The sequence below is a fragment of the Eleginops maclovinus genome, chromosome 3, assembly GCF_036324505.1.
Source record: "Eleginops maclovinus isolate JMC-PN-2008 ecotype Puerto Natales chromosome 3, JC_Emac_rtc_rv5, whole genome shotgun sequence".
Taxonomy (NCBI): domain Eukaryota; kingdom Metazoa; phylum Chordata; class Actinopteri; order Perciformes; family Eleginopidae; genus Eleginops; species Eleginops maclovinus.
In genome coordinates, this window is record NC_086351.1 from 14,101,273 (window position 1) to 14,118,998 (window position 17,726).

Sequence of the window (17,726 nt, forward strand, 5' to 3'; positions counted from 1 at the left end):
ACTGTAGTGGTGTTGATAAGGGGGAAACAAATATTTTCTCAGAAACAATGAGGTCATGAACACGAAGGTCCAGTTTGCAGTGCTTTTTTATGTTGTAAAGCCCATGTTACACCTTCAGTTTTCCTTTGTCTCTTGGGAATTGAATGAATGTTCAATTACCATCTGTTTCCTCTTTTAGCAGCAAATGGTGTCAACTGAGTGGTGTAATTATCCTGTGTCTCACACTCATTTCCTGGTTTGATCTATAGTTGATGCAGAATATCCTTTTTGCTTATTTCACTGAATAAGATAACATTTGGATCAAGATGAAAAGGACTTTCAAGCCCAGACTGTCTAGTTAAAGCATGGCATAGAATAAAAAATACTTTACATCAGCGCTGGGAAAAGAAACCTAGTACCACCAGCACATATAAGCGTAAAAGCAGAGCTGCTATTAAGAACCACATTTTTGTCATCAAATAATCCTTAAAGCAAAAAATGTCAAACATTTCCTGATTTTATTTTCTCGAATGTAAAGACTTGATGTTTTTCTCAGTCATACATTATACTTAACTAAATATGTTTGGGAGGGATTTCAGAGATTTGACAAGGAAATGTGTGTTTTGTGACAATTTCTAGTCAAACCCCGCCTGGATGGCATAAGCAGATGCAGTAACATGCTGATACATGCAACAAACAGACAAAAGAAAGAAAGATTTAACAAGATACAGAGAAGGCTCTTTTCAAAGGAAACTACACAACCGACATTCCTAACAGGAAAAACAGTTCTTCAAAATATTTTGTCTTGGCACTATTAACCTCAGCTTGCTGTCCAAATTCAAATGTTTTTCTGTTGCAGCATAGTGTCATTATTGTTACATTAATCATCTCCTAGTTCTTAAGAGTCCATGACATGTGTAATAAGCTTCTATGAATGGACGGAAAGAATGAGGCTGAGATGCCTTTTGTGAATTATTGTAGGGAAGAAAATGTAACCATCATGTAGAAAATGTTGCCTCGCACCACAGAGTGGAAGTGTTCCCTGCAGGAGCCAGGCCACCGTCTGTGGATAGAGGGTGAGGGGCGGGAGGGACTGGGCCTTAATCAGACTCCTGAAAAGAGTGGTTGATTTCCGTCTTTGTGGGATCATGGGCAGTAATTCAGTGAGCAGATGGAAAACTTTACAAGAATGCAGGGGATTGGAGAGGAGAGCATTTTCAGAGAGAGAAGACAGAAGAATTTATTCAGATAAATTGTCAGGGTGTTTTTTTTAGCTGAGCCCATAGCGGGACTCAAGCTGGACTTGAGTGTCCATTCTGCCTTCAGCACTGGATTGAGTGATTAGGTGGGGTGCTGATGAGAAGAGTCCTCTGCTCTGCTGTGTGCCTCTTCCAGTTTCTGTCTCTGATCTATTGTAATGTAGGGCTATGGAGGAGAGCCAGCCCCCGATTGGCTTAGTCATCTCACAAGCCTGGAAGATGAAATGCATCCATCTAGTGTATGTGTTCAAAGAATTCTGCTTAATGCCAAAGCGCCATGATTGGTACGCCTCCTCAGATGAAGCGTGTACAATCAGGGGCCTCCTCTGTCTTGAGCTGGTCTCATTTGTCATTATTTTATGGTGATGTATCTCAACTTGTGCTGTGCTGAGTGTGCAGACATTTCTTTATGCTAGACTGCAGCTCACAGGCATCTTGTGATGGTTGTGCCTAATTAATCCTGCTGAGCATTTTGTTTAGTTTTTAATCACACTGTTCTGTTTCTAAATCAGTCCCAATCTCTTTTTTTTTTTGAAGGCTCTGCGAGTTGCGGCCCACTCAGGCGAAAGGATGGTTTGCTCTTCTGAAAAGTCAAGTGCCGGTTTAGAGTCATGTTTCTGGGGCAGAGAGAAAGCCGGTTGAGGGGAGGGCAGTGCCCAAAAGCAGGATCCTTTCTGCTGTGTTTCTCCTCTGCCATCATATCTGCTCCATTTTTCAGGCAAACAATGAGCTCTTTAAGAATTCACTCATTATTTGAACATGCACCTTGTGTCTTAAAATATCAGGGTTTTATATCGACAACACAGCATATAAATGTGTGTCTTAGACTTGCTTTTGCATGTGCTTATCGGAATCCTTATTCATTAGCGCCTTTGCCTGTGAGAGCTGGAAATCAGGCACGGTTAAGTCATGTTATGCAAGGAAGGTCCCACAGTACAGAGTGACTCAGCCCTGACACTGATGCTAGCAGGGGCTACAGCCGCCGCTCTGGGCTCTTCAGGGTAACTCTGAGACCTTCCAGCACCCGGGAAAAAGACGCCAAAAACACTGAGAGATTTACAGTCAGTGGCCTGCCTTGGCCTGCCTCCTCCTTTCCACTCGGCAGCGACAGCCAGAGTGCAAGCTTCTCAGCTCTCTCGACCAGGTTTTATTAATGTGGTATTGATCTTTTCAAACTCTGGCAAGTCCATTTTACTTACATTTGATCAAAGTGGCATCCAGTCTGTGACCGGCGAGTTTGATGTAGTTGTGAATTATCCAGCCAGCCAGCACTTGCATGACGTAACACAAGGAGCCTGGTTTACAGCAGAGAAATGTTTGCAGCATTGTGTAGAGCCAAGGACAGGAAAAAGTTGAAATCCTCTGAAACATGAAAGAGTGGGCCTCATTTCCATAAGACGGCTGTATTTATTACAAATAAGCCACAAAATATCCCCTTGATGTACTGGTATAAAATGGCAGGACTATTTTACTCATTATCACTTAAAAGCATATGTTTTACTGGAATAATGGACAGGGAATTCAACACAGATGGGACCAGTGTGTATGGCCTGAATATGAAGGAAAATGAGACTGTGTAGCCCCAGCACAGATAGATGTGTAATTATCCAACAAAGAAATATAAGCATGGATGTGAGTTGCAGTCCCAGTGTTTTCTTCCCAGAGGAAGCGGGCGCCAGACTGCAAAAATTGGGTCTGGAAGACTGATGCTACGAGTGCTGCTTATCCCCTACCCAGAGGAAAGAAAGCCTCAGGAGCAGTTTATATTTAGCCCACTGGCCGTGTTTCAGTTCTTTACCTTTCTCCTATGCCAACACATTTACAGCCAGATTCTTCCGGCCCTCTGTTGTTTGTCTATGTAGTGTGTAACAAATGCTCAGGTCACTTGAGTCAGGGTTCAGGATTAGGACAGGATTTCATTGTCGAGATGTAACCTGTTGTTGAGCTGCCTGCACTCCCCTGCACCCTCCAAGTGAAATCTGAACTGCTGACGCTCCTCTAAAAGTCAAAACAGTCTCTTCAGGACATTTTTCTCCCTTCTGGTGTAATGGATGCAGGCTTCAGTTGCCTTTGTGCCACGGTGCCTGCTCTCTGAGGGGAAGTGGTATTTCTGGTTTGACCGGTCCCCTTTGGGCATAGCAGTATCCTCTCACAGACCCAGCCATGAACCCGAACACTTATCACCCTGATGTATCTCACTCTTATTAGACTCACGATCTTTCACATAAACTTTATTAGGACAGTGGAAATTGAAGCGCATTAAAGTGTAACAGTGCATGGATAATGGCTAGTGTGCCAATTTAAAAGAGCAAAGTATTTGCGGCCTTCACAGCATGAAGCCTAAGTAAAATTGAGCTCTTAAAAGAACCCTCATATCTGCTCAGTTTTACAGCTTTCATTGCTTGTCCCAGTTTTCTGTTGAATTGAAGGCGGTTTGTATCTCTTTTTTTCCCTGGCAGCACAGTGGCATGGCGCAGCGGTGACACTCAGCTGTGACAGATGCTGTTGCTGGTGGGTTATGGGTAGGTCATGGCAGTTGTGGTTGCTAGCTGTAAGTCAGTCATAAACTGATTCCAAACCTGTTGAGCATTTTAAAGTCCTTTTTACAAGAAGGTGGGGATGACTAATCGTGGTTTGGTCTGTAAGACATTACCAGGGTTTTCAAGAAGTTAATCTGCAAATGTCAGAATCCATGAAATAGGGAGGTGGCCGATACTACCCTAATATTTTAATTTAAAATGTATGAAATTCACCCAAACTTGAACTGCATGGTTTTCACGAGAGCAACGTGAGTGTTGCATGTCATTTCATCATAGTTTCTTGCAAAGAAAATTGACACAGTAGTCTGGCAGTTTTTGTAAAAAAGATGAATAAAAGTTAAAAGGTCATTTGTGTTACTACTGCAGAAGGCATTTAATGCTTTTCTTAGTCTGGACTGCGGGGTATGTATTGACATCTTATTTCAATGTAAATAGAAGGATTGGATATGCAGAGTGTGGTGGCATGCTAAGATATGCTAGCAGCATACTGGCTTCTGACCGCCAGTGGGGTTGAAAAGCTTTTGTCAAGTGATGTTAGTAGAGAGAGCTTAGGAACTCGGCCGGGCTTCAACGCTTTGTTCTGTTTCAGGTGTTGAAGTGAGACCGAGCAAAAGCAGAGACTATTGATTTCTCAAACACAGCCTGTCACAGTCAGCTTATTGTCTTCTTCGTTTAGAAATGCTCCTGTCTATTCTTCATGACCTCCCATCACAATAAATCTAATAAACTATTTCAGCAGTTGCTCAGGGGATTGTGAGTACCTTTTTTTTATATATAAAAAAACCAAACATCCCTTTTCACCTTGGCTGTTACACTTTGTGTTGTTGTAAGACATTTCAATGGCAACCCGTTCAGGTTTTCCCCTTTTTAACCATTTCCTCCTGTGTCACCATTAAGCAGTGCACAAGGCAACTCAGTCATTAGCAGATGATTCATTGAAAACAGTGTCTATTATTCATTTCTTCTGACAAGGTGGTATAACTGCCTGAGGGCAGAGACATGAATCTGTATTTGCTGCCCAGTGTGTTTTTACGGATTATGAGTCAGCCCTGCAGGGACACTAATGAAGAGAGATAGCTCCTGACCAGGGAAATATTGGTGCCCTTTATCTACAGATCACTGTTCTATTGTTGCGTTGCTCAGAAACAGGTGCAGCACAATTCCATATGTACTTTGATGTGCAGGTCTGTTTATACAGACCCAGAGATCCAATCTTGTCACCCGAATGCCATGTGTGGTAGCCTTGACAAACCTTCCTTCAGGGCACGCTTCACAGCCCTCGGGGGTCTTCCTCCTGGCGATTGCTGAGCTGCTTGGCGTTCCTGAGAGACAGCTCGTCAAACAGTTTGAAAGACCTTTGTTTGTTCTTTTGCCTGACTTGGTCTGCCAGCAAAAGGGGGGCTGGGATTCAGGAGGTGAAGGCCCCAAGAGATGAGGGGCTTATGAGTAGATCGAAGTGGGCACCAACGTGACCCAGAGCCTTGTTTGAGGAGCCTTTCATGTGTCTTTGCACACTCGGGCAAAGACGATGTCCACACTGTTGTTGATACATTTGAAAGAGCATTCGTTCTTGGTCAGCTGTCCATGCTAATCTGGCACTGAAAATGTGACCTTTTGAAGACGCTTCCCATGGTGTAACATTGTCATGTGGGGAAAAGGGAGCTTTTCCAAAACGCTGACACCACCATTGTGATGTGATCTACTGTAAAGCTCCTGGCGCTAAGGCCCTACGCATGCCCAGTGGAAGAGATTTCAAAGCTTTTGTTTTTTTGGCATTTTAATATGAATGGCAAACTTTTTGAAATGGACTGGAAAGGCTAATGTGGACGGAAAGCTTTCATGCCATTTTCAAAAAGCGTGGACTTTCTGCAGCCAAAGGCACCGTTTGCGTGTCTCACATTAGCTGAAAACCAGAAAAATGCAAGAATGTCCAGGGAGCCCACGGGGAGTCGTTAACAAAGAGCTTAATTCAAAAGCACACACAGAAGATTATAATAATTGCTTGGCCTTGTGCATGTGTGTGGCTGTATTTGTTTGCAGGCTGGCTAGTGCCTAGGTGTGTGTAATGGAAGGAAAGCATTGGAAACTGTTCCCACCTGATCATATGCAAATATCTGCTTTACTCCCTTTGCTGTTTTGAACTTCTATAAATCTGAGCCATGTGTTTTATTATAGAGCTTTTGTTTGTTTTGTTCCTTTATGAAGTGCTCATGAAAAAAAATAGTTAAGGACATATTTTCCTCATGATAAATACTTAGCACGGCAAAGATGAAAGAACCAGGCTCTGCCATAGAAACAGGCTTTGGAGCCATTCTGTGTTTAGAGAGTAGATGGAGTACACAGTATGTCGGAGACCTCGGAGCAGGTTGGACTGGCCTTTGTCTGTGCGGACAGCCAGGGTAATTAAGAATCCGCTTAGAGCTGGGATTATGGCTGGAAGTAGGCTGATCACAGGGGGACAGGACAATGAGCATTAGCAGAATGGTGGTTAATATGGGTGTTACTCTGCTTAGCAGTGGTATCATGTGACAATAAGACAGCTGACAATGAAACCCTGTTGATGCTGAGATCCCTCGCTCTGCGCTAATAGGCTTTACTGCAGATAGCTTTGTTTACTCACAGTGTGAAGCACTCCACCTTCTTGCTTTGTATTTCTTCCTCAAGCATTTAAACTTTTCTAATAATTTGTCTCAACCTAATTAGAAAATGGTCATATTTTGCTGTACACCTCCCCGAGGTATTTTAGCAGTGTTCAGACAAATGTACACCAGGACCTTTGAAACAAAACATGCAAGATTGTTCATCTCTCTGGTGAATGCACACACACTCTCTTGCTGTTTTTGAGATGTTTTGGATTTTTTGGAATGTAATTAATGTTCTCATTAACTGAGTACAAGCTATAAGGCAGAGCTAAATGCGTGTTCCCCTCGGGTCCTTGCTCTCCTCTACTTTAGGAAATGTGTGTGGATAGCCTGTGTCTGGCATGTGAAACAGGGAATGGAAAGACAGCTTCTTTCTTGTCAGTCCAAGCTTTTATTGTGATCCGCATGGAGAGGTAACCTGAAGCCTCTGCACCACAAGTGAAGCTATTTGTTGCCCTTGGAGCCAGGTCAGTGTGAATAATAACAACGGAGGGAACAAGTTTATCCAAACACAGAAAGGTTACATCAAATGGCCCACCTAATTTGTTTCATTACTCATATTTACAATGAGGCTGTGCATTTGTTCCTGGTGTCAGCTCTGCCTGAATTAGAAAACATTCCTGCAGGTGAATAGTTGGCGGATTTATCAGTGCACGGTGTGACATTGCAATGCTTTGTTTCAACTTTGGTTTCAAAGGGAGCGGGGAATTGTTTTCCGCAGTGTTTAAGGGCTAATCCCATCAGAGGGACTGGCAGCATGGAGGGCTAACAGAGTCACGTCGGACGTTACGCTGCCAGAACAAGAGGCAGACAGGAATGTGTTTGTCTCTAACTTGGCCTGATTTACTCTCGACTGGAAAAGCAAAAGAGGAAAACTCCTCCCAGACATCTTGACTTCTTAACTACTTTCTCTGAGCCAGGATAAGGAGCGGGTGCCTGATTCTGTCAGTGAAAGCAGGAGACAACTTCTGTATGGGTTTTTGGAGATGCAATGGCAGCTCAGACTATCATTATTGCAGATGAATTAACAAGTTTTTTACCTCTCTGCGGAGGGTTCCTCGCTTCACTGGTTGTCTATTGGCTTGGTTAGGCACATGTGCTCCTGGGGGAACGGGCTCATTCAGTGCTTAGGCCATGGAACTGAGGATTTATCCCAGCCCACTGAGTCCCTGAGTCGCCACAAACTCCTGCTGAAGGATTTAAGATTGGTTAGTCTGTCAGTCCGCTATTTTCTCAAGAGATTTGAAAAGAACAATTTTTCTTTAGTTTGAATAAATGCTTGTGTCTGCACCTGTAGTTGATACCATCTGGTTAAAATGAATAATGTGAGAACAGTGGGTGTAGGTGAAGATCAGAGTTATTGAGAAAAACATGTGTTGTAGCAGTATTTTGTGGCTCGTAATCAAGTACTATATACAAAAATGGTTTAACATGAGATCACATTCTCATAAGTATGAATTCCTAAAGAATTTTTATATTATAACTCTAACTAAAAGTGTAAATTCTTACAAAGCAAAGTCTTAAAAAACACTAAAACGTTATCTGGCCTGCTGTTTGAGCTGTATTACCAGCAGCTTCTGCAACAGGCAGAAAGGAACTTAACCATTTGGGGCCTATTTTTGCAATTTGCATCAGAAACCTTGCTCTTTTTTAATGTCATATCTTATTAATCTCTCAGATATCTATCACTCATTGACTTCAATAAATCGGTGAGGAAAAGATTGAACAAAAATGGTTGTTTAACCTTCAGAAATCACCACAGATTTTTTCAGTTTCAGATTGCATTGCAAAAAGGAAGTACTAATAGCTGAGTCTGCATACTCAAATGGCCAACATGTGCCATCTGCTCAGGATATTTTATGATATTTTAATTGAAGTGTACTTACAATGATTACCTGCCTAAACATTAAGATGGATCAGTGCCTAAAGGTATATTTAGCCCAATATTTAAGCGAATATCATTGGGTGTAGCCCAACACCTGCGACAGTTTTACAGAATTCACTCGCCATCTGTTAGTTTTTCTTGAAGGCTTTTATTTTGAAGCAGATGCACAAAGTCTTGAGTCTGAATCACTGGAAGACAAACATAGAAAGCATATGCTTTCTCACAGCTGTTTTCAGCTGCTTTCGTTCTTTAGCCAAGTTCAGTTATGGTGATGCATTGCACTCCCTATGTTGTTTTGGTGATAAAATAGTATTCAGGTTATTGTTAATTTGGTTAAAATAAAACATGAATTTAGTCATGGCACACTCTCCACCAATCCTCCATGTTGAGCTGGTCCTAGGATTCTAATAAACTGGACATCAGGTAAAACTATCTTGAGCTTTCTAAAAGACATATCCTTCTCTGTGTTGTGTCGCTTTTCTGTTCTTAATTTCTGTGTATTCATGCTCCATTATTCCCCCTGCGCGTTTCACTGGGCGTTGTTTCTTCTCCATCTTTGTCCTTGTCCTCTCAGCCTTTGGGCTTCTTTGGGATCTACAGTACACTCAGTGTTTCTGGGAAGGGCTCAGTATTCAGCACTCAGACCTGTCTTTGAGCGTGTGCGTCTGCCTGCATCCCCAGGCACTCATTAAGCTTGTTTGTGTGTGAAGGTGTGTTTCTGGAGTCTTGTAGGGGAGACATGCGTGCATGTGGAGGTTAAAAGGCACCCGACAGAGACATAATTTTTCAGCCTGTGGCGATGGGAGAAGGTAACTTCATTAGCCGGTTCCCTCTGTACAGATTAACTTGATTATACTAACCAAGTCTGGATGGCAACAGTGGCGAAGAGTACAAATGTAACACCTGGATTTCAGATCTGTGCAGCTTTTTTCCCTTATTTTATAAGTAATGGTGTCTGCATTTGTGTGTGTGTCTGTGTGTTCGTGGTTGAGCGCACGGGTGGGGAGAGAAGGAGGGTCAATTGATACACCTGGGACATTTGGCTGCTCTGTAATTTGGCAAAGTGACTCATCTTCAGGTAATGAGCAGGTACCGCTCTAGGAACTTCTTTCTATCATTTGCTTGATGGAAGTCACACTCTTGCTTTAATTTATGCCTGTATGCGCTTGCACACTCTTTCTCTCCCTCCCTCCCTCCCTCTCACACACACACACACACACACACACACACACACACACACACACACACACACACACACACACACACACACACACACACACACACACACACACACACACACGCAGCTTTTCTTCAATATCTCAGGCATGCATTCCCTTTTGTCTTGTCTTACTGCTGTATAATAATCCTGCCTCCCTACCGTAAAGTGTAACTATCAGTTATTTCCACTTTGACTGCATCTGCAATATGTGTCAGCATGTCTTTTACAGATAATATGCACCAACATTTGCAGTCATGCATAGTCACACACTCTGCCTTTCATTACTCTAGGGGCAAACAACATTAACCTCTTTTAACCTGAATTGATCCACAGCACCGCTTGCCTTAACTCTCCACATTAGCTGATGGGATTGGCAAGGTTTTACTAATATGTTCTTGCTCTCTTTGCCCCTGAGGTGCACTCCGGGCAGTAAAATTAGCAAGAGAAGTTAGTTTAATTCACAGAAGGCACTTCATTGGAACCATCACCTGTCATATAGTCATGGCCACTAGGTCCTTTCACTCCCCAAGATTTTATTGACCAGAAAATCGAGGAATTTTGTTTCATTCACAGTGTTAGATCAGATTTATCTAAGCCTTCAGTATGAAGCTGCTCGCGACAGATTAAACACTTTAAATCTCTTGAGGGAGTTGTCGTGAAGGCCACTTTCATGAATAGTCTCACCGCTTATCCTGAAATGTATTGTTGTGGCTTTGTGTCTGCACCCACCTGTTGAAACAGAGGGTTTCTTTGTCTGTGAATGTGTTTATATTGTGCATATTCTGTATTCTCCCCACAAACACTGCTGTAATATAACATTCATGAGCAAGACTTTACTGTCAGGCCAGCAGAAACGTACTCCTAAGCCATCTGTCAGACTCCCAGTGAGGCTATTTTTTCTGACCTACAAATGCTTCAGAAAACATACACACACACATGCCTGGGCTTGTCAGCTCCCCAGTCATGTATCCTGGTCAAGGTGAAGAAGTGTGATGGGGGGCAGGTGAAGCTGGAGAAATGCAGACACATGGAGATGAGAGGAGGGAATGTGGGATAGAGAGCGCACCATCGCAGACGCCCTGTTGTTGACAGTCTCAAGCTGACAGGCCAGATTCAGTGGGCTTTTGTCGAGCTGCCGCTTTGATGAAATGTTTTCAGGAAATGAGGAAAAACTGTGCTGACTGCAACCTCTGGCTCTAAAGACACAAAAACAAGACGCTCATGAAAATGAGGTTGTCCTGTTGATGATTGCTGGAAAAGTGCTTTGGGGATAATTTTTCTTTCCTCGGTCGCTGCTCAGCAAAGATGGCAGTAGCAGATTTCTTTACTTCAGGGTAAATGAAGACATATATATTTACAAGTGCAGATTATAATTTCTGGAAAATTACAGTTTTCAAATTCCGCCACTCGTCTCCATCATCATGGCACTGTGTGTGGCGCAGGGTTTACAGCAAAACCACCAGGCACCAACAAACCCAGACAAAGGCAGCCACTCAGGTTGATCATTAGTGGTTATATCAACATGAAAGCTGACAACACATCATGCTATGTTATTATCTCTGCAGACACTATACTCACTCATATTGTTTTAGCTGCACGCAGGGTGGAGGACTTCCTGTCACAGGTCCTGTTTTCCCGGCCACCTTTTAATAGTTGAGGAAAAATAACTAGAACAAGCCTCATGTTCAGCATTGACCATTTAAACAGAAAGAAAATAGGGGCATATTAGCAGAGCAGAAATTCAGAGAGGGTTCTTATCTCAATCCACAAGCAACTTTATGGCAATGTTGAATTTGCATGATTTTTCAGTTAGTTGATTAATTGTTTAGTCGCTTGGCAAAAAATGTATCGGCAGTTTTGACAAAAGATTAATCATACAAATAATTTATAGTGAGGCAAAATTGTCAGAATATATGCAAGAAATCTCTTCTCATATGTAACAATTTGATGATGTATCTGACTCTGTCTGGAATTTTCCATACTTTTATATCATTTATACACTAATCAATTAAAAAAGATATAAAGTGAGAAATAAAGTGTTTTATTTCATGTTTATTTTTTATAAGGAGAAAGTATCAACTAGTGCCTCGATTCAATGTATTTATAGCCTCAGGTACTCCTGTCGATAGATGAACCGTCACACACACAAACTCAACAAAACACATCAAAACAAAAAAAGCCGCAAAAACAATGACCAATAAACATTCTAAAATGCAGTGAAAAGCAACTGATGATTAGAATTTCAGTTCATTATAAAAAGACATGTTGCAGAAAAAGTACTCCTGCATATCCCTGTTGTGATATAACATTACCTTGAGTGATGGATGGTTCTACTCAGTAGCCCAGCTTTGCACCGTTAGAGGTACTATAACATACCTCTACACAGTAAGAGGTAGACACGAACACGCTGCCTTTTCTTTAACATACACCTTTACGAAAGAAGGTATTTACATCATAGATGATGTAGCAAGCATCATTTATACTCAAGCTGAGTGATGCATACAGTTTTGCCTGAAGGAGCAGGATTAGTATAACATGGAGGGCTTCTTTATTATCTGCCAGATATCCGAGCTGCACTGAACCTTCTCCACTTGGCGCCACAGCTTCTTTTAACTCCCCTCTTGCTCTAGTGTGATACGCAAAAGTCATCCTTACCTTGAAGAGGATTGTCCACAGGGGGTGTTTAAAAGAGGTGGTTACGCTATTATGACCCTTCAAACTTTGGCTCTGTTTCACAACTTTTTTTTCACGCAGTGCTCCATTCTCATCTTGATTGACCTGATTCAATCATTTGACACCATTCCAAGACCCACACACCTTTAGGCTACACGTTCACAGGGGGGCTTTATTTACACAGCTGCCTCCGTTTTGCACATTATTTTCAGTGGGTTTGGCACGTTCGTAGCAGTGCCGAGAACTTTGCTTGTCTTTTTGCTCATGGCATCGACCAGAACTAGAAGTTGAAAATGTTTCCTTCTTCTCTGCGAAACATTACCACCGCTGAAAAAGAAGTGCTTGGTGCACAAGCCCATCTTCCAGATCCTTCTCTCGCCCCGCTCTGCTGCTTCTACTCTTTTCTTTCCCCTTCGCTCCATCTCTCCTCTGCTGTTGTCTTTCCTTCTACACTTTCCCTCTCGGTTTTGCTCTGTCTCATCCTTTCCTCATATATCTCTGGCCCCTGCTCTGTGGGCTCTCTTGATGTCCATGTGGAAAGCCTCAAATCAACACCAGCAGCTAGTCCGGGCAGAGCCGGCGTTGTCCCGCAGCAAGGCCACACAGCAGCGCAAAATTGACGGGCTGTGTAGCCGGATGCGTTCTGCTCCGCTGCACTTTGTGTGCGTCTGAGCGCGTGCTTTTGAGATTTGCTTGATGGAGGGATGGATGTAGGAAAAGGGAATGAGAGAGCGAGAGGGAGGTACAGGAAAACTGAGGCCAGGGGAACCAGCTTTGCTTTTGTTGAGTTTACATAATTAATGCTTTGTTAAACAGAACTGTGTCTACACACAGTATCAGCTCTGATCACATATGCAAATATTGTCAAGAGGATAAGCGTGGAAAACTCTCCAAATGCTTCACAATGGTCAGGCCCGTTTCTAGGATTTTGGGGGCCCTAGGCAAAGAAGTTGTTGGGGGCCTTTAAAAAAAAAAATTCCGCAATTCTGTGCGTTTTAATCACAAAAGAGGTCAAACATACACTGAAAAGTAGCCTTTATTATTTTTTTTATTTCCTACTGAAACTGCTGCTTGCGGCCCTTGGCCTCAGCAAATGCAGACACAATCCCCTCCAAGTCCAAAGACCTGCGGACGTCACTCTCAATTGACATGAGTGCCAGTCCAGAGAGCCTCTCTTGGCTCATAGTTGACCTCATGTAATTCTTTATGCGCTTCAGAGATGAAAAGCTCCTCTCTCCGGAGGCAACCGAGACAGGAAGGGTCAGAAGTAGGCGCAGTGCAATGCTTAAATTGCTGTACAGGTCCAACAGCTTCTCACTGTATATGTAGTCCAGCATTTTAAATGGGCACCTGGATACTTCATCTGGAAAGGTGTGGACAGCAGAGTTGATCTCCAATGCCAAGTCGTCTGCATCAATATCATGGAGGGTTTGTTCCACTTTCCTGCATCTCTCATGCAATTTCCCAGTCTTGATTGTGGCCCTCATGATATCAATGCTGAACAGGAAGTCGTACAGGGCATACACCCCCTCCAGTCTGGAAAATCTGTCTTTTAGGCTGGTGATGGCAGTGTCAACCAAAGGCAGGAAGAAGTCCCTTCTGAAGGCCTCTTCTGGGGTCGATTGGGTTTCATCTGTACTCTCGTAAAGGAACTGCCTTTTCTTTTTACGTTGCCTTTTCTCAGGCAATTTCCTCTCAATTTCCAGATCTTCTGCAATCTCCATTGCATCCGTTTGGCTTGATGCGAGTCCATTTTCCCTGAAATCTTCTAGGTACTCTGTCACTCCCTCGGTTTCTTTTTTCAGTGTTTGCATTGAAACATCCGGGCTCTGGAGGAGCTTGCTCATATGGTTAACCTGATACAAAACGTTGTACCAGGTTATTGTGCACAGAAGAAAGGACCATGTTTTAAGCTCACCATGTAAGCTTTTTGCTGAGGACATGGTCTCTGAGTCCCCCTTCTCTGTAGCATATGTCTCCAGTGCTGACAGTCCGTCTAGTATTTCAGGTAGATGGTACCGCACTACCTTCACACTGTCAATTCGGGCCTCCCATCTCGTCCCTGAAAGTGGCTTAAGGGTGAGCTGCTTCACATGCTGCTTCAAAATTGCCCAGCGGTGCACAGAGGAACTGAAAAGGTTGTACAGTCGTTGCAGCATACCAAAAAAAGACATGGACAACACTGAAGACTTGGCAGCATCTGACACAACCAGATTTAGTGTGTGACTGCTGCATGGGATGCATAGCGCCTTGTTGTTCAGCTCTAAAATTCTTGCCTGCACACCCTGTTTGTGGCCCATCATATTGCTGCCATTGTCGTATGACTGCCCACGGCAATCTGAAATGCTGAGGTTGTGCTTCTCCAACTGGTCAAGCAGGATTTCACTGAGCCCTTTACCAGTTGTGTCTTCAACATGTACAAATCCCAAAAAATGCTCAGCAATAGAAACAGGTGTTTCACAGTTGACAATCCTGAGAACAACAGAAAGTTGTTCCTTGTGGCTGATGTCAGGAGTGCAATCCATGATCACGGAGAAGTATTTTGCTTTGTGCACTCTTCTTGCAATCTCCTGTAGGATTTTGTCTCCGACCAGCTGAATGATTTCGTTCTGAATGACTCCACTCAGGTAATGCACCTTTGTCTCTTTGCATTGTATTCGTCTGATGTGTTCATTCATTACCGGATCAAACTGTGCTAGGAGTTCCACTTGAGCCAGAAAATTCCCATTGTGGCGATCATACACGGTACTGGTAGTTCCTCTCAAAGCCTGGTTGCGTTCTGCCAGATGGGAAACTATGGCAATCACTCTCCGAATCACGCCTTTCCAGTGTTCAACTTCAAGTTGCATCAACTCCATCTGTCTTTGATCAATCAGTGTACTGGTTTGCAGTCTCCTCTGAAGGTCGTGCCACTTTTTCACATTGTCACAGTGCACCTTTGTGCACTCGTGTTTTTTTAGGCGATAGGAAAGGTTCTTCCATCCACCGTAGCCACAGGTCGTTAAGGCATTGTCACGCTCACGCTTCCCGAAAACAGTACAAGGGAAACAGAACACTCCATCTGTGTGGATGGAATACACCAGCCACGATCGATGTATATTCTCACCATTTTTCATGGTTCTTTTGTAACTGTCCTTGGTGAATCTTCGAGGAGGATTGTCTAAGTTTTGCGGGAATTCAATGTCCATGATTTGCACAGGTCCTTTTTTGACTATTTCACAGCGCATACTGCTTGTTAGGACACTGGGCCAACATCCTGGGTCATCACTTAATGTGGTGCTTGCAATACCTACAGGTACCCCAGTTCTGGATGGTGGGGTGGTCTCTGCCATGTCAATGTCATCTTCCTCTTTGTCCTCCTCATGAAGTGGAGATGGAGTTGATGGCACTGTTGAAAACATATAGTTGCAAATTAATTTATAGCACAATTGCCATGTGGTAAGTACAGCAACTAGGGAATGGTGATCTACTTGTATAATGCTTTAAAAAGAAAGGGTCATTTTAATACACTTTCATAGCACATGGGTGTTAGGTGATAAGTTGAAATTGTGCGGCTTAATGCACCTTCTGTTGAACCACTGCTGGGAAGTGGTGTGGATGCTTCCACTTGCTCCTCCTCAAGTCGTGATGGAGTTGATGGCACTGCTGAAAAATATGTAATTACAAATTAATTCATGGCACAGTTTCATGTGTGAAGTACGACAACTAAATGCTTAAGGTATGGTGATCTACTTGTGTAACGCTTTATAGCAAATGGTCATTTTAATACACTTTCACAGCACATGCTGCTATAACTTTGGGTCACTATGATAGGTGATAAGTTGAAATTGTGCGGCTTAATGCACCTTCTGTTGAACCACTGCTGGGAAGTGGTGTGGACGCCGCAATGTTGTCTTCCACTTGCTCCTCCTCATAAACATGTGACGAAGACGATGTTGATGGCCCTGGTGCAAAAATAAATAAATACATAAATAATATTCTTTTTATTTATATTGCACATTTTGCATGCATTGATCTCAACAACTCAGTTATTCATTAACATAAGTGAATGTCCCACATATTTGAAATGTCCAGAAGACTCTGTGGGCAAGTGGAATGAATACACACAACTATGACTTGAATTAGAAAAATGTAAAGTCATTTTTGATAACATCAAGTGTGTTGATAGAAGGCACTAATAATAGGTAGAAAAGAACGTTACCTTCAGTAGCACCAGAGACAACACTTGGTAGAGCGGGATGAAGAAATTTCAGCAATGCCCCTTGGAGAAAGAATAAGTACTGTATGATTAGCTTGGTTATTTTTCAAATGCTTTTGAAATCCTATCATTTTACAGTCTGATAATTGTGGTGAAATAGATATTAAAAGCATTACACACAGTTCCTACTAGGCGGTTTAGTGGCGGTTTCTATACGACTACAGGTGAAGCACTGCTTCACCAAAAAAAAGTTAAAAAAAAAAAAATAATAAAATCTTACAATAATCCCGTTTTCACTGGTTTGAAAACAGAAATACAGTCACTAAGACGAGCTGTTTTCCTGAAATCAATTCTGTGAGTGGCAACAGCGCCATCCCCGCACCCGTGGTGTGTCTGTGTGTGTCTGTGTACTGTCTGTGTCCCATAGAAAAAGCTCAAAGCTATCGGTACAGTTTTTAACGGTGGTCCAGTGGTATTTACAGCTATCATGGAGACCAACAACAACAAACAGCAGAATAGGTTTAGAAAAGGATTAATTGACACTAAAGTGGCTGTTTTCTTCATGTGGCTGATCTGCGCCGGGATGTTAACCGTTAAAATGTAAATAAAGTAAGTAAATCAACCCAATGGTATTCTAGCAAAATTATTGTAAACTCCCATGTTAATCTCCTATTAAATAGCTAGCTACTACAGGAATAACTATTTCACTGGTTGTCTCAAGGCTCTAACGACTGAAAACATATGTGAAGTTTATTTAGGATATTAAGAGGAATTAATCGTTGATCAATTTGGCCAGCTGATAACGTTATGAACTTATAGTGAAGTCAAAGGTAGCAGTTTAAGTTTGGTTAGCATGCTAGCATGCCAAACCACTGGTTCCTAGCTAGTCGTCGTTACAACCTCGCTACTCTAGCAAAATATGGTATACCCTGCCTGGCACAATTTTCATGTTGATTGTGTATATTCTACTTACCGGTGTCTTGTTTTCTTTTCTACTCCTCTTCCCTTTTCTTCTTCTTTTTTTGATTGCCGGAGAGATAATTTCGCTTCATTTTAATTTTTCACTTTTCACTTGCACTTGACGCTGTCGCGCTAATGCATGGGAAAGGGGGGCCCCCTCGAGCTGGGGTATTTCGACTACAATGTGTCGTTGCGCTTTTCGGACATCGCATGCTCTAGGGAGGCGCTGTTGCTGCCCTCGCAGTCGCAGCAGAGCCCTTCATATACAGATGACTGCTTATTATTATGAAGCTATTTAAAATCGTCATTGCTGTTGAATACATGACCTGTCTTATTGGTATGCATGTTGTTTGATTCATGTTGCATTTGTA

At 42.7% G+C, this 17,726-nt stretch overlaps 2 protein-coding genes across 4 annotated transcripts in view; one reads left to right on the top strand and one right to left on the bottom strand.

The window, feature by feature from the left end:
- Positions 1-17,726, top strand: part of ptprub (protein tyrosine phosphatase receptor type Ub) — a 141,759-nt gene that overhangs the window by 2,327 nt on the left and 121,706 nt on the right. The gene's annotated exons all lie outside the window — the stretch shown is intronic.
- On the bottom strand, positions 13,135-16,484 carry LOC134861505 (zinc finger MYM-type protein 1-like). Its single transcript, XM_063878764.1, has 4 exons — positions 16,399-16,484; positions 16,043-16,141; positions 15,762-15,842; positions 13,135-15,585 (listed from the first exon to the last, which is right to left on the bottom strand). Exon 4 carries the CDS (start codon positions 15,527-15,529, stop codon positions 13,253-13,255), a length of 2,277 nt encoding a protein of 758 aa, XP_063734834.1. The 5' UTR covers positions 15,530-15,585; positions 15,762-15,842; positions 16,043-16,141; positions 16,399-16,484; the 3' UTR covers positions 13,135-13,252.

Bases quoted from the DNA above. Each gene is read 5' to 3' on its own strand.
- LOC134861505 (XM_063878764.1), bottom strand. From the start codon at position 15,529: ATGGCAGAGACCACCCCACCATCCAGAACTGGGGTACCTGTAGGTATT.